This window comes from Peromyscus eremicus, chromosome 3, assembly GCF_949786415.1.
Source record: "Peromyscus eremicus chromosome 3, PerEre_H2_v1, whole genome shotgun sequence".
Taxonomy (NCBI): Eukaryota; Metazoa; Chordata; class Mammalia; order Rodentia; family Cricetidae; genus Peromyscus; species Peromyscus eremicus.
In genome coordinates this window covers 13,018,326-13,044,324 of record NC_081418.1, presented here as the reverse complement: position 1 = coordinate 13,044,324, position 25,999 = coordinate 13,018,326, and the positions used below count along the sequence as shown (strand labels likewise).

The following is a 25,999-nucleotide window of genomic DNA, read 5'->3' as shown; positions in this document are numbered from 1 at the left end:
TTCTCTTTATAGGTTAGAAATGCTTTTTACACAACCACTGCTTTACTCTCTCTGAGAGTCTAAGAAGGAGTCAACTTGAAGTGCTCTCCACTTGGCTTCTGTACGGAGCAGATAGAGTTCTGCACCACGATCCTGGAGCCCCCAAGCACATTCACTACAGCTCAAGTAGGCCTCCACGATCTTGATTTAGTGATTTCATCAAAGCCCCGCTCCTTTCTCCTCTTTGTCACTCCAGACTAAAATGTTCCTGATAGCTTTAGGAAACAGCCCTCAGAAGTTGCTTTCCAAAAGAATGGCTGCCAGAGAATAATGCCAGCATCTTCCTGACGGGTCTGGCAGCGGCACCACGGAGATGGCCGTGCAGTCTCAAAGGCAGGAAAACTGGAGGTATAGTTGTTGCTTTCCATGGAGCTTCTTTGAGTTTTATTGTGGAGCCAAGCAAAAACACATCCCCTTAGGATATTTGCTCTTATAAAACAACATTAATTTAACAATCTCAGCATTGGAAGAATTTGGAGGTTTTACTGGGCTTGCTCATCTAAAAAGTAGCTCCATGGTACATGTAGTTAATGAAGATCCAGTTTATATAAGATTTGGAAACAAATCTGGTGAAATTATAAAACATATTAATTTTTAGTTAAGACTTGTTTCTTTCCTCCATATGTAGTCTTTGAGTTATTTATAAATATATTTAAACCAAAACTACTATATTTCCAGTTATACTTAAAAACCAGATTATTTCTCCACAGCCCTTTCCCTCATTTTGAGCCATTAAGAAGGCACTCTGCAAAATAAAAATTATGATTCCACCCCGAAAGAAGGGTTCCGTTGATTTTTATGCTTATAAGATCATTTTTGCTAAGATACGTCTCCCGGTTCAGGAAGAACTCACATTAATTTTGCCTTTAGCCACAACCATTGCCAACTTGCACTTTTCACAGAGATAGCCAATCAAAATCTGCGTGAACATTTCCAGTGGGACTTGGAACAGAAAGAAAAAGTCCAAGAGCAAGTGCAGCCGCTGATGAAGTGAACGGCCTCAGCACAGCTACAGAAAAAGCTCATGCAGCGTCATCGTCGGGAGAAACACTGCCACACAGCAAACTCAGTTTCCCACAGGCAGGAAGCCACTTCCTGGGGGAGACCTTTGTTCCTTTCACTGACAGTCTCGGAAATTCAAAGGACAGGTGCTATGGCTGATCCACAGAAGTTCCAAACACATAGTTGGACTTGCACGTGATGGACCTTTGCCTCTGTTTCAGTTCTGTGCTGGAGAGCTCTGGGGGCCTGGCATGGTGGCTAGAGCGATGGGCCTTTAGGAGACTACAATAAACCTGCCTATATGGCTTGACTTAGCGAGGCTTGTTAGTGCAACATGCAAAAAAAAAAAAAAATGCATTGGACAGGATAGGAGAACCTCTTCATGTTCTCCAGGATGGAAAGCCAGAGGAAAATCAGCTGCTGCTGACCGGGTCAGGAGCACCACTGAGCTGATATAGAGCTCAGTCAAAGATCAAATGACCCTGCTCTCAGCCAAGGAAGGGACTTTGAGGGAGATTAAGTGGCAGCCCAGAGTGAGGGGGCAAGTGGAGACTGACCTGTGATCCAGACTCCCTGTCTGGGGGCTGTCAGAGCCCCCTGGGCTTATGGCTTGGGATGGGATTGTCTGGGCGAGGGAGTGCCCAGGCTCAGGAGCTTGGGGCTCCCTCCTGTAAAAACACAATATATAATACAAAGTCTAAGCCAAAAAAATTTTTTATATTGTGAACAACAACAAGGAAGATGCAAAAATCTTTGAGTGGGAAAACAATATAACCAACAAGGACAGTTAGTGTTTTGTTTTTTAATTTATGGAGCATGCATTGGTGCTGCATGTTTTAATCCGGGCCCCAATTTTTCATCATCCTTTAGGATAATGTGGTTCTAAAGGGGGATGATGAAATAACAGACCTGAAAAAGTTCTTATTATGAAAAAAAAAAAGATATGCATCCTGTGGCCATTCTCCTCCTAGCATAGTCATGTAAAAGGTAGTATTATATTATAACCAAATGGTATGACTTATATAGAGAAAGTATAAAAAGTTGCTAACATAATTCTTGATATACTATATCAGAAATTCATATTTTCAGAAGTCTATAAATGTGTATGCATGTATGTATAGACAGTTCCCATACAAGAAAGTTTCTGAGCATGGATGGTCAACTTCACATGTGGCTCCAACTAATTAACATGAATCATGCAGCCAAATTCAGAACATTCTGGAAAGTCTGAGGGAACCTTTCTTCTTGACTGAGAAACTTCTATTATACCATCACATTAAATATTAGAACTTAATTATATCACAGGCAAGATTTCTTAAAGGCTATCCACAATATAATTTTATCATGTGATTTTAAAAATAAATGATTGCCCTAGAAAATATTTTATGATTATAAGTGAATATCAAATGTTCTCTGGGTCCTGATCCCATTGCTTTAATATGCTGCTGAAGTTGTTTTCTCCTTAGGAGCTGTTGAAGTCTAGTCATAGAAATACTAAACACTCCACAAAGGAAGTTCCAAAGAACATTTCACAATTGTAGCCGTAATCTTATGAGCAACCAGGATAAGCTGAGGAGTCCTCTTACCAGGTGGCCTCATGCAAAACAAACCAAATAACATTCCAGGAAGAGTTTATCTGCAGTGAGCCCTAAAGCACCCAAGCACTTTGGGAATGCAGAAGATAAACTCTAGTAGATTAGTTATTCATGATGGAGGGCTATGATGCCATTCTGGACCATGCAATGGTATCACTTGAAATTGCTATTATCTCTAAGATAAAAGTATCCTCTAATAAATGTTGATAAGCCACTTACAAGACAATACCATTCAGGTGGAAGGTCCAAATTTCAGGGCAATGTTATTACTCCTAGACTGAAAAAGGCAGGGTATATGATGGAGAAGCTAATGTAAGTTTCTAACAAGCAGTTAACAAACACCTGCTACTCAGACTTTTTAAGTAATACAGAGATCCTGAGAACAACTACTGGTGGAGTGAGACATGAGCAGAAAATTTCAGGCGTCTTGGAAACAGCAAGGGTAATTATAATTTCTTCTAGTGGCAAGGTCAGTTGGAAAGAATACTAAGGGTGTGCTTTACCCTATGAAGGGGGATAAGGGTTTGTGGAGGCAATGCTTTGCTTACACTTTCTCAAGTGAAGAAAGAAACACCACCAAAAATTGCATGACGCTTACTTCATTATAAAGGACTTTAAATGTAACTTTCAATCCCACTGTAAAATCTGGCTATCATTTAAAACAGTTAAGGTGGCATTAGTGACAATGATTCCGATAAAGAGCAAGTTCAGGTAAATGGCCTTTTAAACGTCCTCAAGAGGAAAACTTCAAAGGGAAGCCCTTTCCATTAGTCTGAGAGAATGCTTAGAAAGCAGCCATGGAGACCCCAGAGTGGTGGCTTCAGACTGTGAGCACTGGCATGCTCTAACACAGTGAGGATTCTCCCTAGTGCTTCCAGGGGGGAGGAAGGGTGACCCTTTGACATGGTTGGACCCCAGAGATGAGAAGGAAAGAAAGCTATCATAATTCCCTTCAAAGAAAACCAAAACACCACAATGGCAGGAGACTGGAGGAAAAAGCCCGCAGCAAGGGTGAGACCCCCACTATCAGTGAATATTGGTATGGGCACAGTTGCGGAGATGCCTATGTAAAAGAGAAAAGCCAAGGTTAATTTTCATAGGGCAAAGAGAATTAAACAGACAAAACCAAGTCCTGAGGCATGGTAGGTGACTCTTTGACTATCTGCTTAATTAACAGTCATCACTAATAGCACACGACCTTCAAATGCCTTTCCCATTAAATGTATAACTTACTCAGTTGAATTAGATCGAGGTCTAAATCTTTTGCCTCTGATTTTCTTTTTGTTGCCTCCCAGGTTACCTGAAAAAGAGCATTTACAGCTAAATTTTCATATGGATACATAATTGCTTTGTGCATAATTACATGGTGCTCGTAATGGGTGTAATTTATTACCAGCATTGCCTCCAAATGTGGGCCTCTGTGCAACTGCATGACCTTCCAATGTTTCCTACCTATTTAGCTACTAAAGCCACAATTTCCCATCAAGAAAACTTCAAAGAACAACAAAAACCAACAGCTGGTCTCTCATTCTAAACCTCTTTGTTGAGAGAAGAGCTAAATTGCTCATAGGAAAGAATATGTCCATAGAGGGACCCAGAAGACAGATCTTAGATTCTGAACACTGTTGACTACCTTGCCAGGAGTTACTTCGAGGTCTCCCATTTTCACAGATGTCTGAAATATGTTTTGTGTCTGGAATCCTTTCACTCCAGGAATGAGAGAGTCCATTTGACCTGAAAGTAGAAGTATTTACATATTGTTCAAAAATATAACCGAATAAATATTTTGGAATCACTAAGCAAAATTTGTAAGCATTACTGTACATTAAATAAAACAAATCAATAAAAAAAATCTGAAATGAAAGAATGAAGAAAACATGAAAGTCTTCATGAAGAAGGCAGAATTACACAACATTCAATTTAAGAAAAGTCAAATACAATGGAACCCCATTACAATAGTCATAAATGGAAAAGTAGCGGGATATAATGCAAGCCAATTTACATTCTCCAGAACACAGCAACCACAGAGCAAATTCAGCAAGTATTACAGTCATATAACCCCAGCAGCAGGGTTATAATGGGGTCCCACCATAGATGTTTCTTAATTGTAAAGCAATGATTTCCATTCAAATATTATGAGAACATGGACTTTTAAGAGATTGCATAAAATTTGCCCAACTGAACCTGATTAATTTTATGAAAGTAAACCCAATTAATAAAATTATTATCTGAGAGTTGGTATTTTTTCTACACAAATATGCCTCCAATGAATATAATGCATGTCAGTTAACTGTCCAATAATTGAACTGAATCAGTTCTTTATCATGGAGATATCTCTCACAAAGCCCATGTACCATTGAGCCCTTCTGCTATTTGTATCCTACTATTACTAAATGAATTAGGTATAACATTCAAAATTAATACACCTACCTCACACCATAAAATGAAATTTCATAATGAAAAGAATGTGACAAACCTGGTCTGGAGCCTAATAATTTGATATGCTTTTGACTGATCAGAACCTATTGTACAACTTCCCAAAATCTGGGGATTAGTCCTGTACATTATAAAGCTCCTTATTAGGAACTGTAGAAACAGTACTATGCTTAAGCCACTGTCATTTGAATCACTCTGGTTAGTTACTAATAATATCAACTTGAAAAGGAATCTCCCAACTGAAAGCAAACAGAACTTGGCACAATTAATACATACTACTTTCCTATGTCGGAACTTCTTCAACATCATTTTCTAATGACAAAGTCATTCGTATTTTGTATGAAAGGCCAATGAATGTTCCTAGAACTCACTGATTTCTCCCACTTTTTACTGCTATTTAATTTAAAATTCCATATTTAACCAAGCAAATATTTATATCAGAGCATGCCAGTAGATCCCCAGTCACCCTCTCTTAGCCAACAGGTCCTCGATAATAAATTAAAAGAGTAACTTTTATACTCTATAAAGTGTTTGCTATATCATGTACTACCAGGCTCAAAACCAGGACTACTTTTGTTTTGAGTTCAGTTAGCTAAGAAATGTGTTTAAGAAAGTTCCCAGTGACTAACTGTTGTGTATTCCTATTCAATGCCTCCAAGGACTGAGCACCAAGGCAGGTTGTTTTACGGATCATCCACTCCATCTAGACTATCAGAAGAGACCGTGTTCCCTCTCAATAAACTAGTTCCTTCAGTCTACAAGTAACAAGTGTGCCCAGAGTTATGAGTGGATCAACTGAAACTCTTTCTCCATCCCTTACACCTCCATGGGAACTTTAAAGATTGTTTTCTCCAAGGGTATTTTAGTTGCCTTTAATGTTATGTAGGTCCTGCCCTGTGAAACCTATTTAGTTCTTCTAGTCATTTACTGTCAACTGACTTTTAAAAAGGTGTCATACATCTTAAGATGCTAGAACAAGAATATGTCATTAGCGTTTGAGACATAAATACTATAGTAAACCTACCTATACTTAATTTTTCAATTAAGATCACAGTTATAAAGTCTACAAATAACCATTCCAGAAAAAAATCATAATATTAAACTATACAATTCACAGAGAAGCAATCTTTTTTTCACAGCAAGCTTAGCTTTGAAATATACAAAATTAAAGACTATTCAATGCAGCATTTATATTACCAATTTATCTTAATTGCCTTTATTGAAGCATGACAGTACCCCTTTTCTTTGACTACCAAGCATGACATAAAGCCCACCATGTAAAAATATTTTCAAATACTATGTTTTGCTTAAGTCATGTGTAACATGACAGGAAAAACCCTGGGGTTTCTACACAGATTCAGAGTTGTTGCATTTTGTTTCAATTTTGTTGCCTGATTTTATAGAAAGTGGTTCCGAGCATATGGCATTTTGAAGTGGAGTAATCAAAGAACAAGGGATACTATTTTAACATTCAAGAAAGAAGGAAGAAGTAACCAAACCTGCTGCAAAATAATGAAATGTTCTGACTAATGGAATAATGTGTGATGGAACAGGTGGAAATCTGAAAATGCGACAGAAAAGCAGACCTCTTCTTAGAACTAGATGCTGAGTTTGTGCTGACTCCAGGAGGAATGTCGCTATAAAAAGAGTCGCCATCTCCAGGCTTTTTTACATAATCTCCCTGCGGTAACTGTCTAAGGCATAATAAACATTTCAGAGTCAGAAAACAGGACACACACATGAACACAGACATATACAAATATTATTTCAGGAAAAAGAGAGGTAGGGATAATGGTCTACATGATTAAATCTACAACATATGAGATTATTAATAAATGCGACAAGTTCAACTCCTTCTAGCTGCAGAGGTCAGAAATGCAATCATGAAGTCTTGGCAGGCTGGATGAATAAAGCCTTGCTTTCAGGAGAAATATGGAAAGATGAGTTATTTTCAGTGCAACATCACCCTACCTGGAGGTGTTAACTACAATAATTTTTTCCTTTAAAAATTGATGTTGAAGGTGTGTTTAGACATTCCTTGCTCAAATAAAGCAGGCTCTTTTTCAAATGTAGTGAATAAATTATTCATGATTTAAAATATATGATAAATATTCCCTTGACTTAGTTTTAAAAGATTTGATTGCTTTCAGTTATTTTACAATTAAAGCCAAATAAAACCTTACTAGAATTTGGTGTTCAGTTTGCAGCTTCATTATTTAAAGGAAATTTAAAAGATTCAAATTTGAATCAAAACAATAATTCTGTATCATACAGTAGAACGTGTAAAGGAATGTAACTTAGCAAAGGAAGAAAGAGTTGAAAAGTAGCTGAGTTTCTTGGGAGACTATGGAAAAGCATCTATGACAGATGGTGGTGACACTTCCTATCTCCACCACAGCTGGAGGGGAGCGAAAGAGAGGGCGCCTGCTTAACCCTTGCAGGACTGAAGCCACTTGGCTCACTCTGAATGAGCTAAGACAGCCACAGTCTAGCTACTTCTCCAAAAGGAACTGGAAAGAAACGCCCTGTATCCCCCCAACAACTCTGCCCACAGCCAATGCAGATATTTAATGCGTGGCCTCAAACAGCCAAATGCATCCAAATCACGACTAGTTTCACTCATGCTATAGGTGGAGGTGTCAAAGCTGGAGATGGGCTAAGAACTTCAAACAAGTATACGTCACTAAGTCTCCAACAAATGCATCTGCTCCCCAAGTCCCTTTCAGCTCAGTTTCCATTAATGACCTTGGTGGTTTGCAGACACTGTTCTAACTCTCAGAAACCCTTTGCAGATGTCCCCTTGATTATTTTGATTCCTATATCGTTGTTTAAAATGCTTAGTTGTTTCTGACTCAACGTCCCCTCCTAAATTATTTGGACAGCTCCTATATTACAAATCAGAAAAAGATTGTTCAGTGGGTATAAATAAGGCATGTACTTTAATTTTAATTTGCGTGACTTTATCTAGTTCTCCATACACTAATTAAAGGGGAAAAAAAATCTCACTACATTAGTTTCTAAAACTAGCTCCACCCTTAACCGGCAGAGGTTCCACCAAAGTGAAGGAATCAATCCTGGAGTTAAAAAAGTTTTAGTTTAATAGAGTTCTGGGATACTTCTCAATTTATCATCCAGCTCACACTGGATTCTTACCTAACTTCACTGTAAAAGCCTCCATAGCATAGATATTACTTCTTAGCAGTCACCTCAAAATCCCATAAGGAATGGAGTAACTCTCCTTACATGGTAAATGCCAGCAATAAATTATCAATTTCCTTACAGCGTTCTTAAGAGTAATACTGAACATCCTTCCTTCACTGACCCCAAATTGATCTATTTCTTTCGTATTTATTACATTTTAGCAGACTACTACTTCCTGCTTTAGAGAGGAGAAAGAATCCCAGGTTCCTGCGATCAATAAAATTCCATCATTTGCTATGAAAAACCATAGAAAGCCAACTAGATGAGCTCCTTAAAAATTTTAATTGACCTTTTTTCCCAATTGTTAACTCTTTTTATGGCTTTTGACTTAAAATTTTAGTGTTATTATGTTTCTCCAGTTTGCATCCTGAAAGTAATTATTTGGATTGACAAAGTGGTAGGTTTTCAAATGGGAAATTGTCTTTATTTTTATTGCACTATAAACAAGTATTTTAGATACACATGCTGGTGTAAATAATTAGCAAAAGAAAAAATGCTTTGTGACTGAATTCTTTTTCCTCAAAAATCAACCTTTCCTACATTAGTTACAAGATGTCTACTTTTTCTCTATATACAACCTCTTTGTTGAACTGATGTACCTTATTAAATAACATTATTTAAGGAATTTCTATTTGCTAACACAAGGATCAACACCTATCACTTAATGATTTTGGGTAGACTATGCAAACAATAATTTATTTTCCCACATCTATAATTTACAAGCTTATTGACTGCTTTTATTCTACTTCAGATAACAATGTATTTATAAGAGTAAGCCAGCTAGTATTGAGCCCTATAAATGTAAACATCAATAAAGGTTTTTTTCTGTTTCTTGTTTTTTTTTTTGGGGGGGTTGGCTGCACTAACCTCAAAGCCTTTAGATAAATGGTTGGTCTGATAATGAGAGAAATTTGACCTTCCTTAAAAGTATCTATTGAACAGTGGTATTTATCTCATCAATCCATATACATACTCAAAATTAGAAAATGGGGGGTAAAAGGTCATAACCTCAATATGGAGGAGACATTTCTCTAATCCCTGGTTAGTGACTGGGCTGTCTCTTATAGGAATTGTTGCTCTCTTGTTTTGAGAAATATTGTGCAAGTTATACCAAGTCATGTTGACAGATGCATGAATATCACTGAAATATGAAAAATGAAAAAAAAAGAAACCAAAAAGGTTTGGGAAAGAAAAGGTGGGGAGTCCACAAAAAAGAAAATAAATGGATAAAGGAGATGAGAGAGAAAGGAAGGAGGTGAGGGAGAGACTGTGCTTAAGGTGAAACTCCAGAGCAGAAAGAAGAGTCTAATAATCATGCTCTTCATTGGTCACAGGGACATGTTTATTTCAAACAAAGGGAAAAGATTTCAACCAAATGTGGATGGTTTATAAATTTAAGTCCACCAAATATTCCTTATTCTGTTTGTATCTGCCAACTCAACTGAAAACTGAAATGTACAGTTCCTGCTGTAAACCATACAGCTGTCATGCTCTATGCAATTATACCTGAAGAAATAATAAAATTGACGGGGAAAAAAGGTAGAGGTTTTCTTTCCTGGAGGTTTTAAAGAAAAAGACAAGTAGCCATCTTTGCAATGATTCAATATCTAAGGCTTCACTGTAGCCCTGTGATTCCATGGTTCCTAGCCTTCCCAGAATGCCACCGGAGGAAATAAGGTACTATAATAACGTATGTGTGAGAGGTATACTTCCATGAAGTCCCAGAATGGGGCTTCTATTTTTGTTGTTGTTGCTCGGTAGGAAGTTGGTTATTTGATTCATTTATAGAATTGTATGCCTGTCTTCTCCAAAGGTCTGAACATTAGGCCCAATTTGGCATTTGCAGGCCATTTCAATGTTAATAGCCACCTGGTAAATGCCCATATATTTAATACTGCTTAAAGCACTAAATGCCAAAGCAAAACCTCATGGTTTGTCAGCCAAAAGTAGTGTGCGGGCCTCAACTGAGCTGATGGCTCCTGTGGTCCTCTCCCTTGACCACAGAGCTTTAAGAATTACAAAGAACACTGACTTCACAGCTGAGAGATGTTAGCAATTTTCCTATACCACACAATAGCAGATTAACTACTAACTTCTTGTTGGTAGGGCTTCCCATCAGACAACTGCAAAGGCAACCCTAATTTAAGGTAAAGATAACATCAAAAGTCTTGTCTTTAGTTCCTGGTACCTTTGGAACCAGATGGGTCTTTATTTGAATGTCTGCAAAACATTTTATAGGGTTGAGAATGTACTGACATATGTGTGTCTGTCTGCCCACCCATTTCCCCTCTAATCACTAATGCATATTACCTAGAAGAACCCTAAAGACACTTTCATGCATAACTTCTTGATCTAGCATCCATCCTTTGTTGCTCTCATCTTTGAGAACCATTACACAGAACTAATATTCATCAGCCATAAACAAGGGGGTAAAGATTGAAATATAACAAAATATCTAAAATAAATTCCTCTGAAGATGGAATGACTCCCCAGGCATTGACTGGATTTCAGAAGAGTTGTCATATCCTTGCAACAATGGCTATAGTGCCAGGAGGTGTTAAATTATAACAGATAAAAGGGATAGTGATAGTGTGGAAATGCTTTTAACTATGCATGTATTTAATCAGAATAATAAATTGATATATGCCTTTTAACATCAATCACTTTTGCATAGGCAGTCTCTGTGTTCTGAAGAGCATCCATAGGGCAGCTTAGAGGATGGGTTTAGCTTTGCTTATGTTGTGTATTTGAGGCATGATCTTTCCTTTTTGTGTACTCAGCAGTATCATAGTTTTACTTAGTTCCTATAGAAATGGTTCTGAGAGAACTTTTACACGCAGGAAACCTAACCAGGCCCTGCTTTCCTCACACACGTCTAGACCCATGAGTTCAAGACATGTCCAAGAAACGTTTTGTGTTTTTAAATTTTAATAAATTTTGTTTACGTTTCACACTTTCTAATAATGAGTTTGTTTCCCCAAGGGAAATATTTCTAATATCTAAAATTAGGATTACTATAGATTATTGTTTCAATCAAAGTTATGATCAGGATTTCAACTGAAATCTTTGAGTATTAGGTAGTCACAAAGATTCTATAGATATTTACAGCTAAAGCCTTATAGAGTTTAAAATATAAAATAAAGGAAATAAAAGAGTAAAGATTAAAATTTTGATTTCTGAAAAAAAAAAGAATCTTGTGGTCAGAGTCTGAAAATGTCTCATTATTTATCATATCTATTCCTACAGTGCCACAAGCACTCAATCGGACAGAGGAAAAATTAAGTAGGAATCTGTGCAAATACTCTGCACTCAGAACTAAGTAGTATATGTGCAATACCTGGTGTTGGTTCATCAGTTTCCAAGATAACATTTTAGTTTTCAGTACCAACAGCAAGTAGAATTAATAATTTTTAAAATGTGAGAAGCAAAACGTCCATCTCAATACTATGTCAATTTATACAAAACCTGGCCATTCCTATCAAAAACACGAATGCTCTACCTCTTTTATACTGTTTGCTAAATGGAGATCTTAAGGTTATATTAAATAGGTGTTTGACTTTCTCCATGGGTTTCATGTAATAATAGCACAGGAGGTACAAGAGCTCTGAGATTCTAACTATGCAAAATCCCTCTTTAGCTACCTTTACGATTACCAAAAGATGCAAAAATATTTTCTTACATAAAGTACATTGCAGAACATCCCCTTGATAGGAACACATGATAAATCTTGTAACTTATAAAAGTTATTACTACAACAACAGTAACAAAAATAATTTCCCTCAGACTATTAGGTAGTAAGAGCGTTATAAACATGAAGGAAAGCCAATAAACCAATGTAAACAAACATGGTAACTTAACATAAAGGAAGTTTGTTTTGATGAGAAAATCTATTTCTATATACATATTGCTATTAAAAATAATTTTAATTATTATTTCAAAATCATAAAAGGTCAAGATCGTTCTTACATAAAACACAAAAAACCACTTGAAACTGCGTGTATGAATTCCAACAGTGATACAAAGGGTTAAACTTTTTAGTCATATATTCAGATCACTGTCATCACATACCTCTGTTCGCGATAATTTCTGTTCATAGACAGAAGAAAGGAAAAAGAAAAGCATTAGTTACCTACAGAACCACATGAACACAGCATCAAACACAAAACCCCAACCTTCACTGAACCATCTTCCCTAGAGGAATTTTGACTGTAAAATTAAAATGAGGAACACACACAAAACTTCATCTTATCATAAGGAGAAATGATACCAAAGAGTTAGTGACAATATTGTCAAACAATTGCCCATTTTAATTATTATTGATTTTAAAATTTGCTTACTTTCATGTATATTTATGTTTTGCCTGCCTGTATGTGTCTATTCTATATGTGTGCCTAGTACCCTCGGAGGACAGAAGATAGTATGTAACCCCCGAGAACTGGAGGTACAGGTGGTTGTGAGCCACGATGTATGTGCCTGGAACCAAACCTGGGTCCGCTCCAAGAGCAGCAAGTGTCTTAACCACTAAGCCCATTTCTAAAAGCATAAGTTCAGTTGTAATCATTAAAGAGTAACTGTTTTTTTCAATATCAGTTTTATTGTACCAGATATTTAATAATTACCTAGAGTCAGTCCTATTGTTTTTGAAATTTTATTTACTTGACTTTACGTGTATGGGTGTTTTGCCTGCATGCATGTCTGTGGACCGTGTGCATGCAGTGTCTGCGGAAGCCAGAAGAGGGTGTCAGATCCTCTGGAACTGACAATTGAAAATGGGCCCTCTGGAAGAGCAGCGAGTGCTCTTAACCACTAAGCCACCTCTCCAGCTTTGTCAATTGTCAATTCTACTTTAAATATAGGTGCGGATAGATAGATAGATAGATAGATAGATAGATAGATAGATAGATAGATAGATAGATAGATAGATAGATAAAGATGAATGAATGTTGATTTACATGGAAACATTAATCAAATTATTTATACAAATTAACTACATTTTCATAGAAATAAGTCTTAATTTACTCCTACTGAAACACAAACATCCAACTATAGCAACTGTAGCTCTTTCTAAGAAGTCTGAGCAGGAGAACATACAGGCATACCAGAGCACTTTACTTATCATGGATGGTCAATAAAAATGCATTAAAATAAACCTGGCTTTTCATAAGTATTAATACTTCTTTCTCAAGCTTCACACTGGATGCATTTGCTCACAGTCCAATTTCTGGTTTTGATTTGGCCGTGAGTTGAAGTAAATTTCTATGACTTTCCTAACAAACTAATCTTGTTCAGACGCATGTGATAATGTACTAGCAGTAAGTTTTTCAAAAGTCACTGACTTTCTATCTTGATGTAATTGAATATTAATATTTTGAAGGCATATTAGAAAGGCAAGTGGCTAAGTCATCTGGAGTTCCAACCTCGACAACCAAACATAATGCTTCCACATGGCACCTTCACCTACCAGTCCATTCCATTAATACCAGAAAGTTAACGACAGGCACACAGAGTAAAAGTGACAATTTAGTATCCTGTTCCATTCCATTAGCTACCAGACATTTTACTTTTTCATCTCATTCTCCAAGTGAGAATTCCCTGTTGCTATCCCTATCCCAAGGCTTGGAGAAAGGGTGGAATGTTGGAAGAATGGAAAGACAACACGAAAATGGCTTCCCAAGTGTCCAGTCTGTTTTCAACTTCAAACAGAACACAAAAAAATATTATTTTCACAGTTTAATTCCTCTGCTAAAATTTCTATATTCTCACTCTATTTCTAAACATTCTAAGCCAGGTGTGGTGGTGCATGCCTTTAATCCCAGCATTTAGGAGGAAGAAGCAGGTAGGTCTCTGTGAGTTCAAGGTCAGTCTGGCCTACAAAGTGAGTTTGCAGCCAGCCAGGGCTACAGAGTAAGACCCTGTTTAAAAAAAAAAAGAAAACCAAAAAAACAAAACAAAATAAGTAAACATATCCTGAATAATTTTAAAAGCTCTAAAACTTGAATCTTAGGTTCAAATTATGTCTAAGAAGGATACCACAATATGAACAAGATCCGTCTTTTTTCTTAATCAATCTGCAAGGTATATAAATTTAGAAATGCTAAAAAGACAAAATGTAATCCCCCCTAAAGAAAACAGGTAATTTCTACAGACAAAGGTAATTTCACTAGGAATAGGTATGTTTTGGTTTCATGTTTGCTGAACAGTACCTTTTCCCAGGACTATAAAAATTATTCACCCATATCACACATTCTAGAACAATTTTCGTGGGACCAAATAAAAACATTGAGCTATAATAAACAGCAATGCTCATGATAAGCATTAGTATGTGTGTCCTACATCAGAGAAGTTGCAAAAACAATGACTTCAAGACAGAGATCATTTGCCTGTGGCATGAGGAAAGGCCTTCCCTTCAATGTACAATTTTATAAGTGCCTAAATTACACTGTGAAATGTATTGAGCATCTGCTACAGCTGATCTAGTGCTAGTTAATCAGGGCAAAGCCTGGTCCGATGCCATGAGCTCCTCTCTAGGCCATTCCATGTACATGAGCCACACTACCTCACTACACTGTGTTTTTGTTAATATAGCCATCCATAAATGGCTTCCTGAATTTTAATGATGGCAGCATACAAACAGTAAAAGAATTGCTCTCCCTTTTTAGCAAAACACTTGCAGGGTTTTAATTTTACAAACAATTGACACATATACATTTAAAGGTGTCTCCTTTGATTTGATTTTAGACCACCGTAGATGACAATCAGACTGCTTTCTGTGAGCCAGTCACTACTCTGAATGTTTGACACATAATAACGCACAGAACAAAGATGAGTTTAAGAAAGGTACAGAGGAAATTCTAAATTTAAAATCTTTTAAAAATTTTATTTATCTTTAATTACGTGTGTGTGTGTGTGTGTGTGTGTGTGTGTGTGTGTGTTGTGAGTATGTGCATGTGAGTACAGAAGTCTGCAGAGGCCAGAAGAGGTTGTCAAATCCTCTAAAGCTGGAGAGATAGATGATTTTGAGTCATCTGACATGGGTGTTGGGAACTGAACTCTGTAAGAGCAGTACATCTTCCTAAACGCTGAGCCATCTCACTATCCCCAAATCCAAACTATTTTAATTCCCAATTGTGTGATCTACATTTGATCCACAAGGGATGCTATGAAATGAGTGTGCAAATACAGTGCAGGTCTTCCAAATGGAAAACCCCAGGCTGGGGCACTGGCTGGGACATTGTCAGAGTCAGCAGGTTGAAATATGAAAGAGAACTATTATAGTTTGGATCTGAATGTCCCCAAAAGCTTGTGTGTTGAACGTGTGGTCCCATGCAGCAGTGCTTAAAATTGGGGTCTTCATAAGGGAATCAGGTTATGGGAGTTCTGACCTCGTCAATGGGTTGATCCATTTCTGGATTTATAGCTCAATAGCTTTGGGGGCCATAGGGCTTAATATGGGTGGTGAGCTCTTTCTTTGGTGAGCAGCTTTCCTCTCTCACATGTGCCCCATCATGCTTTTCTGCCTTGGCACAGGCCCAAAGCAACAGGGTCACATGACAATAAGAACCTCTCAAATATAAGCCACAGAGAACCTTTTTAAAGCTGTTTCCTCAGGTATTTGCCCCAGCAATGACAACCTAACTCAAGAATGAAAGGTTTACACTACATTTAAGCCATAACATTAAATAGTTACTAGAACACTAAAGAAAAATTTACGTTGTAAGTATTCAAAAGGGAAATTTAAAGTATTAAACATGTAACTATTTGAAAACATTTACTTAGTAAATGTCTGAGGCTACTAAATATTCAAAAGCAGATGACTCTCAACTTCTAAAAATTAAAGCAAAAATTATATAATGAGTTTTGAAGCTTAAGAAGAATTAGGCGCCTAAATTTTGCAGATGAACTGAATTAAAAAAACAAACCTGAATCTCACAAGCATCTGATCTTCACAGGAAGAAACTCATATATATTAATGGCTATTAGGACAAGGGGGCTTTGCTGTTAATGTGGTGTATGGATGCCACATGCATTCACTCACAATTAAGAGTCACTTCCATGATCTTAAAACAACATTCAATATTTTCAGAATAGGAAAAGAGTTGTTTCAAAGTCTCAACTGTGATAAATTATCATTACTTCTAACCATACCAAGGGTGGGTAATCTCTGATTACTGGACCAGACTGACTATCAATACAAACACAAAGGTAATGACATATAACCTTCTAGTTAATATTTAATTGTGTGTGTGTGTGTGTGTGTGTGTGTGCAGGTACCCAAGGAGACTAGAAGATAGTATCAGATCCCCTGGAATGGGAGGCACCACTCATGGGTTTATGAGCCACCAAAATTGGTACTGGGAATCAAAACTCTGCAAGAGCCAGTGGCATTTTAAACCACTAAGCCACCTTTCTAGCCCTTAATCAAAATATTTTAAAGTAAATTTTTTAGTAATAATACTGAAAAAATTGACTTACTTATAACCCCAGGCAGTTATTCCTATTATGAGGGCCAGCACTAAAATGGTGCCAGCAATTATTCCTATTATGATATTGGTGCCAGCAACACCTGGAAGGGAAAACAAGGGGAAAATTAGCGACATGAGTGATCATCACACTAACAATACCTGATTTGTAAAAGGCTCAGCATGTCCGCCCACCCTTCCGGGGATTTAAACAGGGTGGGCCTGTATGACCACTTCTAAGTTACGTCTTTTGAACAGCCACTGAGACCCAGGTACTATAAACACTCGTATCACACTTACCTGGGGGCAAGTGCCACATTACCATTTCCCATTGCCATCTGAGGACATGAAATTTTAATCCTTCTGGGCTTTAGTAAAGTCACATTACCAAGATTTCAAACCTGTATAGATGACTTAGATGAGGGCATTTGTCTGTCTCAGCCTTGGGAGGCGAGTGAACATAGGGAATTGAGTATTATTCCACACAAAAGGAGCCACAAGAAAGAAACGATGTAACTGTTTACAGGAAATCTTCATCTCCAAAGTGCGAACTCTTTAACTGCCCACACTTAATTTTCTCTTCTGTAGAACTGCCCCCCTGTCATGTCTGACCCATGTCCTCCATCCTTATCACCTTGGTCAACTGTGTTTCTTCTACACTTCTCAGAGTTTAGACTATAGAAACGAGACTCTATAACAAAGAATATTTTTAAATACTTAAAAATCAACTCATTCATCTTGTTTACTCAGTTCAAAACTATGTAATGATCCATTTAAATTGAATGCTTTATTTTTTGTGATTTTATTTTATGTGTATGATGTTTTGTCTGTGTGTATATACAGTATGTGCATGCCTGGGGCCCAATGAGGTGAGCAGAGAGAGCCAGATCTCCTGGGACTGGAGTTAATGGATAGCTGTAATCCATCGTGTGGGTCCTGAGAACTGAACCTGGGTCCTCTGCAAGAGCAACATGTGTTCTTAACCACTGAGACACCACTCTACTTTCTTAATTTCAAAGACATGTTAGAAAATAAAAAAGACAACAAAAAAGCATGGAGGTCATGTGAGAACTTGATGGAATAAAGAGGGGTTGCTGGGAGTGAGAGGAGCGTGAGGGAGTGTGGGAGGGATGGCTGGGACAGAATGTACTGGAGACGTGCATAGGATTGCCAAAGAATAGATCACTTAAAGATGCTAGGGTTTGTCACAGCCTCAGGTAATTATAACATTTGAAAACCTCTGAAGTAGGACAGAATAAGGTAAAGTCCATTGGCTAAATTATACTCAGTGTGACAAATCTTTACAATTTAATGAAAATGATTGGTTTCACAAAGCAAACTCCCCCCAATTACGTAGATAACCATTATTTCTGAGTTACGATAAAACTCTCAAAAACAAATGCATACAGAGAAAATTCCCCGTTTGTTGTATATAAGTATGACAGAATGCCAAGGCAGATACCTACCATTGCCAGACAGGGTGATGCCAGTCTTTGCATCGTCATTGTGAGGAAAATGGGTGCTGCAGTCGGCACCCGTCCAGTGCCTGTTGCACACACATTTGAGCTCATTGCTGCAAACCTACAATCCAGAGGTGAGCCAACAGAACATCAGTTCTCTGTTACAGAGAAGCAAATAAACCCCAACTCATAATTACTACACACAGGCTTTGATGATTTCCATAAAGAGTACTTCCATCCTGATTTTAGTTTTTTGCCATATATACGCTTGAGTTACTGCAATTTAAAAACATGTAGGGGACTGATGAGATGACTCAGGGGTTATAACACTTGCTATGTAAGCCTCGTAACCTTAGTCAGTCCCAGGAATCCATGTATAAGAAAGGAGAGAACTGAGTCCTTCAGTTCTGACCATCACATATCACACGGCATGTGTGTGCACACACAGACACACCATGCACACATACAATAAATAAAACATTTTGATTATATAGGCTAATACCTCTATTTAACACATGATTATTGTAAATTATTTTTATGCCATCTATAATCTTACTTACATTATCTTACTCTTAATAATTTGTTAAACTAAGCATTACTAGTTAAAAACGTATTTTGTTTTAGCATGTATTTAAAATTTACTAGGAGGATGATAAAAAAGTGATTTCATTACTCATTTCTTTGGCCCCATGAGAATTATTTCCCTAAATCCTCCTAGTGATTACAGAAAGGAGGTAAAACAACCCCTCTTACATTACTAGAGCAGAGTTACACAACTATGTGTGTTCTCTTTCTTGTGTGCCATAAGATTTCCTGTTTTTGGTAGATAGTGACAACTGGTTACTTTCTAAAGTAAAAAGACCCTGTGACTGTCAGCCCAAGCATACATAGCTCTCAAGGACATTTAATATCCATCTTATGAAATGATCAGGATTGAAAGCTTCAAATTACAAAACAGGGTCCATTGCCTCAACCGGAAAAACAAGCAATTCAATCAAAGATTCTGTAATGCCAACAAAAAGAAAATCACATGCTAACAGAAAAAAAAATCAAACTGCTGGTAAGGAATTCCTAATGAAAATGAGAAAACTGGATATATTCATGGAGAGTTCATTCATGGAGGACTGGTGTTTGACTTACAACTTAAATAAGACCTATGCTAGCCAATACACAATTCTGAAAGAACAGAATTAAAGTGTCAAAAAGTACCACTCTTCTGTTCATCCATGAACAGCACTTCCCCGAAGACTTCGTTATTTCCAAGTGTTAACCTTGGCTGTTATCTCCAGTGTGGCTACAACAGTTATCTGCGGTCGGTCAGTGCTGATTTGGCTGCACCCAGATGACCTAAGTAGTTAAATATCTGGCTCACTCTCTTTCCTCACTCCCCACATTTCAGTGTGTAGCTTGGTCTTCTTGCAGGACTCCTAACAGTGGGAGCAGGGGCTGTCTTGACTCTTTTGCCAGCTTTTGGGACCCTTTTCCTCATACTGGATCACCTTGCTCAACCTTAATATGAGGGGAGGTGCTTGGTATTACTGCAACTTGATATGCCATGTTTTGTTGATATCCGTGGGTGGTCTGACCCTTTCTGAATAGAAATGGAGGAGGAGTGGATGGGAGGGCAGAGTGGGTTGGCGGAAGGACTGAGTGGGAAGGGAGGAGGAGACACTGCGGTCAAGATATTTAAAAAAATTAGCAATAATAATAATAATAATAATAATAATAATAAAATCATTTAGAAATTCCATTATAGTTTGCTAAAATTCATCTCCTAAATCACTTGCAGAAAACCTGTCACTACACTGTATGGCATCGTCTTAGCATAGGGAAGGAAGACAGAAGAATTTGATTAGGAAAATTACCAGTTTTCTTATTCCCAGACTTTCTCGACTATACAACAAAAATATTCAAGTAGCTTTGATCAAGTTAGTGTTCACATGCCAACCAGAAACAAGGGTAATCACACTGTCCATAATTAAGGAGATATTACAGGATTAGATCTACTTGTGTAACATAAAAGAAATGGATGTTTTTCCAAGGTGAGGCTCTGGCACTTACCCCATTTCCTGAACAAACAGTGCCTGCTTTACTGCTCACACAAGTGCTGAAGTTGAAGGAAGCCACAGAAAGACACCTATGTTCCAAACACATCATCTGAGGACCACAGGGCGTCCCATCTTCCACGTAGCCAAGATCAACGTCTTCTTCAAGCTTAACATGCCCACCACTAAAAATAAATTGGAAGTAAAAAGAAAATAGGATTCCATTAATTCACATTCATCTTAAGTATAAAACTAAAAAGAAATATTCCTTCTCTGGTCTTCTGTTTTTCATAAAAACCAGTAGTCAAAGGATGCTTAATTACTTGTTTTTTGTTTCATTGAGATAGGATTTCATGTAGCCCAGGCTGGCATCAAATTCTTAACGCAAACAAAGCTGTTCTGAACTTTGGCTTCTCTGGCCCCCATCTTCCATATGCCAGGGTTATGGGTACACATCATCACACCCAGAAGTGTCTTTTAAGTGTAGAAAGTAATAGAAACTTTGGATCTAACTCTTTTCAGAGATAATTATATTATCTCCAAATTTAAACAAAATTTAATGTAATTTAAAATTAATTTTAAATTTAACAGAATTTAAACAAAATTACTACAGCAAGGGTCAGAACTGAGCTAGCTCTATTATTTTTCCTTGGATACTTGGTGCAAGTCTGATTGGTTGACTAAGTAGGCTTGAAGATTTCAAATGTGTTTCAAATAAGGATTGGAATTGGGTTTGATTTCCAATGCTCCCAAACATTGCATATGTGCAAATTCTACGGGAATGACTAAACCACTATAGTCACTGCTCAGTATAGCATGCTCACATGTTTTCTCTTAGAATTAAATAAAATAACAAACCAAGTTGAAAGTATATATATATATATATATATATATATATATATATATGAATGATAGTTCATCAACCAGCATGAACATCCAATTTAAACTAACTTATATCAGTAACACATGCCTTTTCATTTAATAAGATAATAACTTGCCAAAAAGGAACATCCCCAAAATTAGTCTTGGGGAAAGGTTTTTGTTTTTGTCTTTTAGGAGAATGAAGGTTAAGGAATCTGAAGAACACTGGACAAATGAGACAACTGAAGAAAAGGGACAAATCATCTATCCCAGGAAGCACAGTGAAACGGCGTATGGGTATATATTATCTAAAAAATTTTATGTCTTCCTAAATGTTTGTTTCTGCTTTTCTCTAAAGATTTAACACTATTGGTCTTCTAATAGTCCCAGTTCAATTAAAATTTAAAGCTGACTTTGGAGTTGGAGAATGGCTCTCTCCTTCTTTAAACTCAAGCATGTTGTTAAAAGGAAAATGCAAACTCCCTGTATCATGCCAGAAGAAAAGAGCCATCTTCTGCTATGGGACAGGAGAAAAGCCAAATTAATTAAGGGACTATTCTATTACTAATCTCAACTCTTTGATTCTATTCTGATTCTTTAAACTTTTCTTAAAGTATAAATTTTATATCAAAATTTACAAGATTAATATATATATATATAGATATATATACATTTTAAACTTTGTTAAGATATGGTCATATAGAGTACTAATTAATTCTAGAAAAAAGGCTTCAATTAGCTGCATATATATGTCTTTGTGTTCGAGTCTCTTATCAGTTTTCTGCAGGAAATCACGGCCAGGCCTAACATCAACTGAAGTCTCCAGGAAGAAGATGGGGCCCCACAACAACAACAATTCCACGTGGACAATAATAATATCACTAAGCTGACAAACATCATCTACAGATCAGCTTTGAACTACAAGGTGCTCAGAGCAATTTTGAGATGACTAGCTGAGATGATCCAGTCTCAAAGACTACTTGAATAAGGACTTGAGATAAACCCTGAACTTTGGCATTATACACAGACTGGATAATGAAGGATATAGTTACCTTTCCTAGAATTTGACAATTAACCTAAAATTTTTCTTTCAGGATAAAGATAACTTCACCCATACCCAGCAGGAAGCAATTTTAAAAATACGACGCCCACATTCCCAAAGAGGTGGTATGGGGCGAGTGGTTTTTTTGTCTTTTTAATGGGTTTTGGGTCTGGGATAATTTTCATTGTTTAGGGGGGTTGGTTACAAGTTGTTGTCAAGGGTTAGGAAAAAGGCTAAGCAAAGGAGATTAGATTTAAGGTTCTTGTTTAAAAAAAAGAGAAATAAAGAAAAGAAAAGAAGAAAAAGACAATTATTAGTTTTAAATATTTTACATTGGATTGGATTGTTTTATATTGTATACAAATTATATATATTGAAATTGATATTGTTAGAAAATGCTATACGTATATTTCTAATTGTACTTATACCGTTCATTTAACAATGGAATTTTCTGATCCTTGAATGTTATTATTACTAACTATTAGGATATAAAGAAATGAAAGTTAATAGTTAGACATTACAATAGAACTTGTAGTCATATTAGATATGTTTTAAAAATTGAGCAGAGATATTTTAGACAGGTCATCTTCAAACCCTTCAGAGATCTACAGAATATGGCATTTAAAATGTTTTAATAACTTAGAAAATTTTTCCTTTTTGAGACATGTCGGCTCCTGGCAGTACCAATCTACTTCAGAGAAAATATGGGCATTGAAGAAACTGCATATGGAGTTAACTTTCATTGTGGCAAAAGTTAGCCACTGGACAACAAAGTATCCTCAAATCAACAGGACAAAATGGACAGACAGGACATGAAACAAAGGATTATTGATTCTTGCCAAAACAAGTGTGGTTATGGCTTTATCAGAAGGCATCTTCTGAGGCCAGGACAATATGGCACCATCCCTGAAGTGGCCTTCGCAATTCGGAAAAGGTACAGTGCCCTTTTCTTCGAAGGCAGCTGAACAGGCAGTGGGCTGATGGCTTCTGATGTGCAATGGAACAGCAGCTGAAACAGTTATTCTTGAAGAGTAACTAAGCTCACGCCTCTCAATAGTAGACTGGCATTTAATAGAGGGATGTGGAGAGGAACGGGATGCTGAGATGAAGTCATATGTACACAGCCAAGAAGAATGGACAGCTGAATTAAAAAACCATCAATAATTTCCAGAATTTAAAATCCTGAATCATGACATGACATTAGTGGAATTCAGGTGTTTCTGGTACATGGACTGCTCTCACCCAATGTGAGGTTGAACTGTTGACCTTGTATACATCCTACTTCACAAATGAGTCTGTCAGATATGCTAAGCCTATATAGGCTGAAGATGATGCCCCAGCACTGCGGAGAAACCTCAGGTGACTGTCCAGGCAGCTGGCTGTTTCTGTCAACTCACAAATTTTTTGGAAGTTGCTTGCATGCACTTTCTGTTTTTATTTTTGTTAGCTAATATTATTTCCTTCTTGGGTCTCTGAGGGAGTTGAAGATTAGTTAGTTATAGTTGGAGGTTAGTTAGTTATAGTTGAAGACTAGTTAGGATAGAAAGTGAATTAGGTACATTTTGGACTTACCAAAATAGGATAGATAATGGAATTATTTTCTCTGAATTTGTCAAATAAAAATGGACTAGACATTGTTTAGACATTTATTACTTGTATATATTGTATATAGTTATTGTACTTTTGTATATAGTTTTTCTTTCTATATATATAAAACTAATATTTCCGTATGATACCTTGCCAATGCTAGTCCAAAAATTTCCATATTACTTTTTTTTTTTTTTTTTGGTTTTTCGAGACAGGGTTTCTCTGTGTAGCTTTGCGCCTTTCCTGGAACTCACTTGGTAGCCCAGGCTGGCCTCGAACTCACAGAGATCCACCTGGCTCTGCCTCCCGAGTGCTGGGATTAAAGGCGTGTGACACCACCGCCCGGCTCCATATTACTTTTTATCAAAATTAACTGTGCATGTGGAGCCACATACATACGCTGGTGTTTTGTGTCTGTGTCTGTATTCATGTGTTTGTACACATGCGTGTCTCTGTATGCATGTGAGTATGAATGCGTACATGTGTGGAGGCCAGAAGTCAATGCTGTGGTGTCTTTTTCAATTGTTCTCCACCTTCTCTGAGAAAGGCGGTCCTCACTGAACGCGGAGCTCACTGATCCAGCTGGATTGGTTGGCTGGCAGGCCTCCAGAATCCTTGTTTATACCTTGCACTGGGGTTAGAGGTATGCACTAATGTGTTCAAATATTTTACTAGGGTGAGTGTAAGACTTTACCAACTGAGTCATTTCCCCAGCATTAGATAAATTCAGTTCTTTTTTTTTTTTTTTTTTGGTTTTTCGAGACAGGGTTTCTCTGTGTAGCTTTGCGCCTTTCCTGGGACTCACTTGGTAGCCCAGGCTGGCCTTGAACTCACAGAGATCTGCCTGGCTCTGCCTCCCGAGTGCTGGGATTAAAGGCGTGTGCCACCACCGCCCGGCTAAATTCAGTTCTTAAATGAAATAAAGCAGTCATCCCTGCCCACAGATTTCCTAGGAGAGAACTACTTTCTACACTATTGATCCTTTGCTATTTTTATGCCTCAAAAAGTTTATAGTATACTAATTTTTTTAATTTTTCAACCGTAGGTATTATCCATCAGTTTCTCCATATACAAAAAGAGAATTTATCTCCTTTTTTCCCTTGATAGTTCTATATGTATTTTCTCCTTTCCTTATCCTTTCATAATAAACTTTATTTAATCAATAACAAATATATACATTATTATAACTATGTAAAGGCTATTTAGTTGAACAAGTGTCATGATTAAACTCTTTCACTTTCTGAATTACTTACTGTCTTACCTTACTCTTTTATTTGTTGGCTGTTTATCTGTCTACTGTCCATCTGTTTAAATTTATTTTTTTTAATTAAAAAAATTAATTTTATTTTATTCTTTTACTTTTTTACTTTTTAGCTTTCCATCTTGAATATAAAATTAATTCAAACTCTCTGGCTATTAATCCCCACTGAAAATGCAGCTGAGCATCAGTTCATCTTCCTGGGGACATCTCTCCTATTAGAGTCCCGACCAGCTCCTTCCTGTGTGTTCTGATTTTATGCTGTACCCGGCACAGAGCTGTAAATCCTCGGTCCCTCTCACCATCAGCCTCTATGTGATGCTGTCTCTCAGGGGAACTCTCTGCTTCCTCTGTACCTCATTTTTCTCTCACTTTGTTTAATCTTCACTTTTATGGGGTATAATTGTTTCATTAACTTTTTGAAGAGAAGTGTAGGAGAAATCTGCATGCTAACATGTCACTTTCTAGTCTCAAAGTGTATCTGATTTTTTTTAAGACGGCATCTTGTTATGTTGTCCTGCTCATCTCAAACCCATCCTGCTCCCGCCTCAGCCTCTGAGTGCTGGGATTAGAGGTGTGTTCCAGGAGCCCTGGCTTGGGCCTGCTACACAATTTTAATTTATAAATAACTGTTCAAGTGTCTTCTGATTTCCTGGACTCCTGGTACCAAACCTTAAGCCACCTCAACTCCTGAGCCTCTTCTGTAGAAACATGATGCCTCTTCTCTGCCCCACAGTGCTCAGTTTCCATAATGAAGTTTACAGCGGTCTCTGATGCCATTGGTTGACAACTTCCTCCTTACTATTTCTCTGGTCTTCTTTATGTCTGTTCTAGTTGGGGAGTTTATCCTCATTGTCCTATTTCTTTCTTTTTTGGGTAAAAACCAAGTTTGCTTTATTTTTTTTTATATTTGTAAATATATTGGTTAAGGCTCCCAGGAAAACAGAAGCAATAAAAGAGAGATGGATGGATAGATGGATGGACAGACGGACGGGTGGATGGATGGATGGATGG

The 25,999-nt window shown here is 37.2% G+C and overlaps 1 protein-coding gene across 1 annotated transcript in view; it reads right to left on the bottom strand.

Annotated features, from left to right (window-relative positions):
- Nucleotides 1–25,999, bottom strand: part of Adam22 (ADAM metallopeptidase domain 22) — a 222,125-nt gene that overhangs the window by 10,984 nt on the left and 185,142 nt on the right. The window contains exons 24-29 of the mRNA XM_059256452.1: nt 20,254–20,422; nt 18,199–18,313; nt 16,746–16,836; nt 12,342–12,359; nt 4,270–4,370; nt 3,870–3,936 (exon numbers count right to left, since the gene is read on the bottom strand). Of these exons, the coding sequence (XP_059112435.1) occupies nt 3,870–3,936; nt 4,270–4,370; nt 12,342–12,359; nt 16,746–16,836; nt 18,199–18,313; nt 20,254–20,422 (561 nt within the window). The remainder of the gene's footprint in view (nt 1–3,869; nt 3,937–4,269; nt 4,371–12,341; nt 12,360–16,745; nt 16,837–18,198; nt 18,314–20,253; nt 20,423–25,999) is intronic.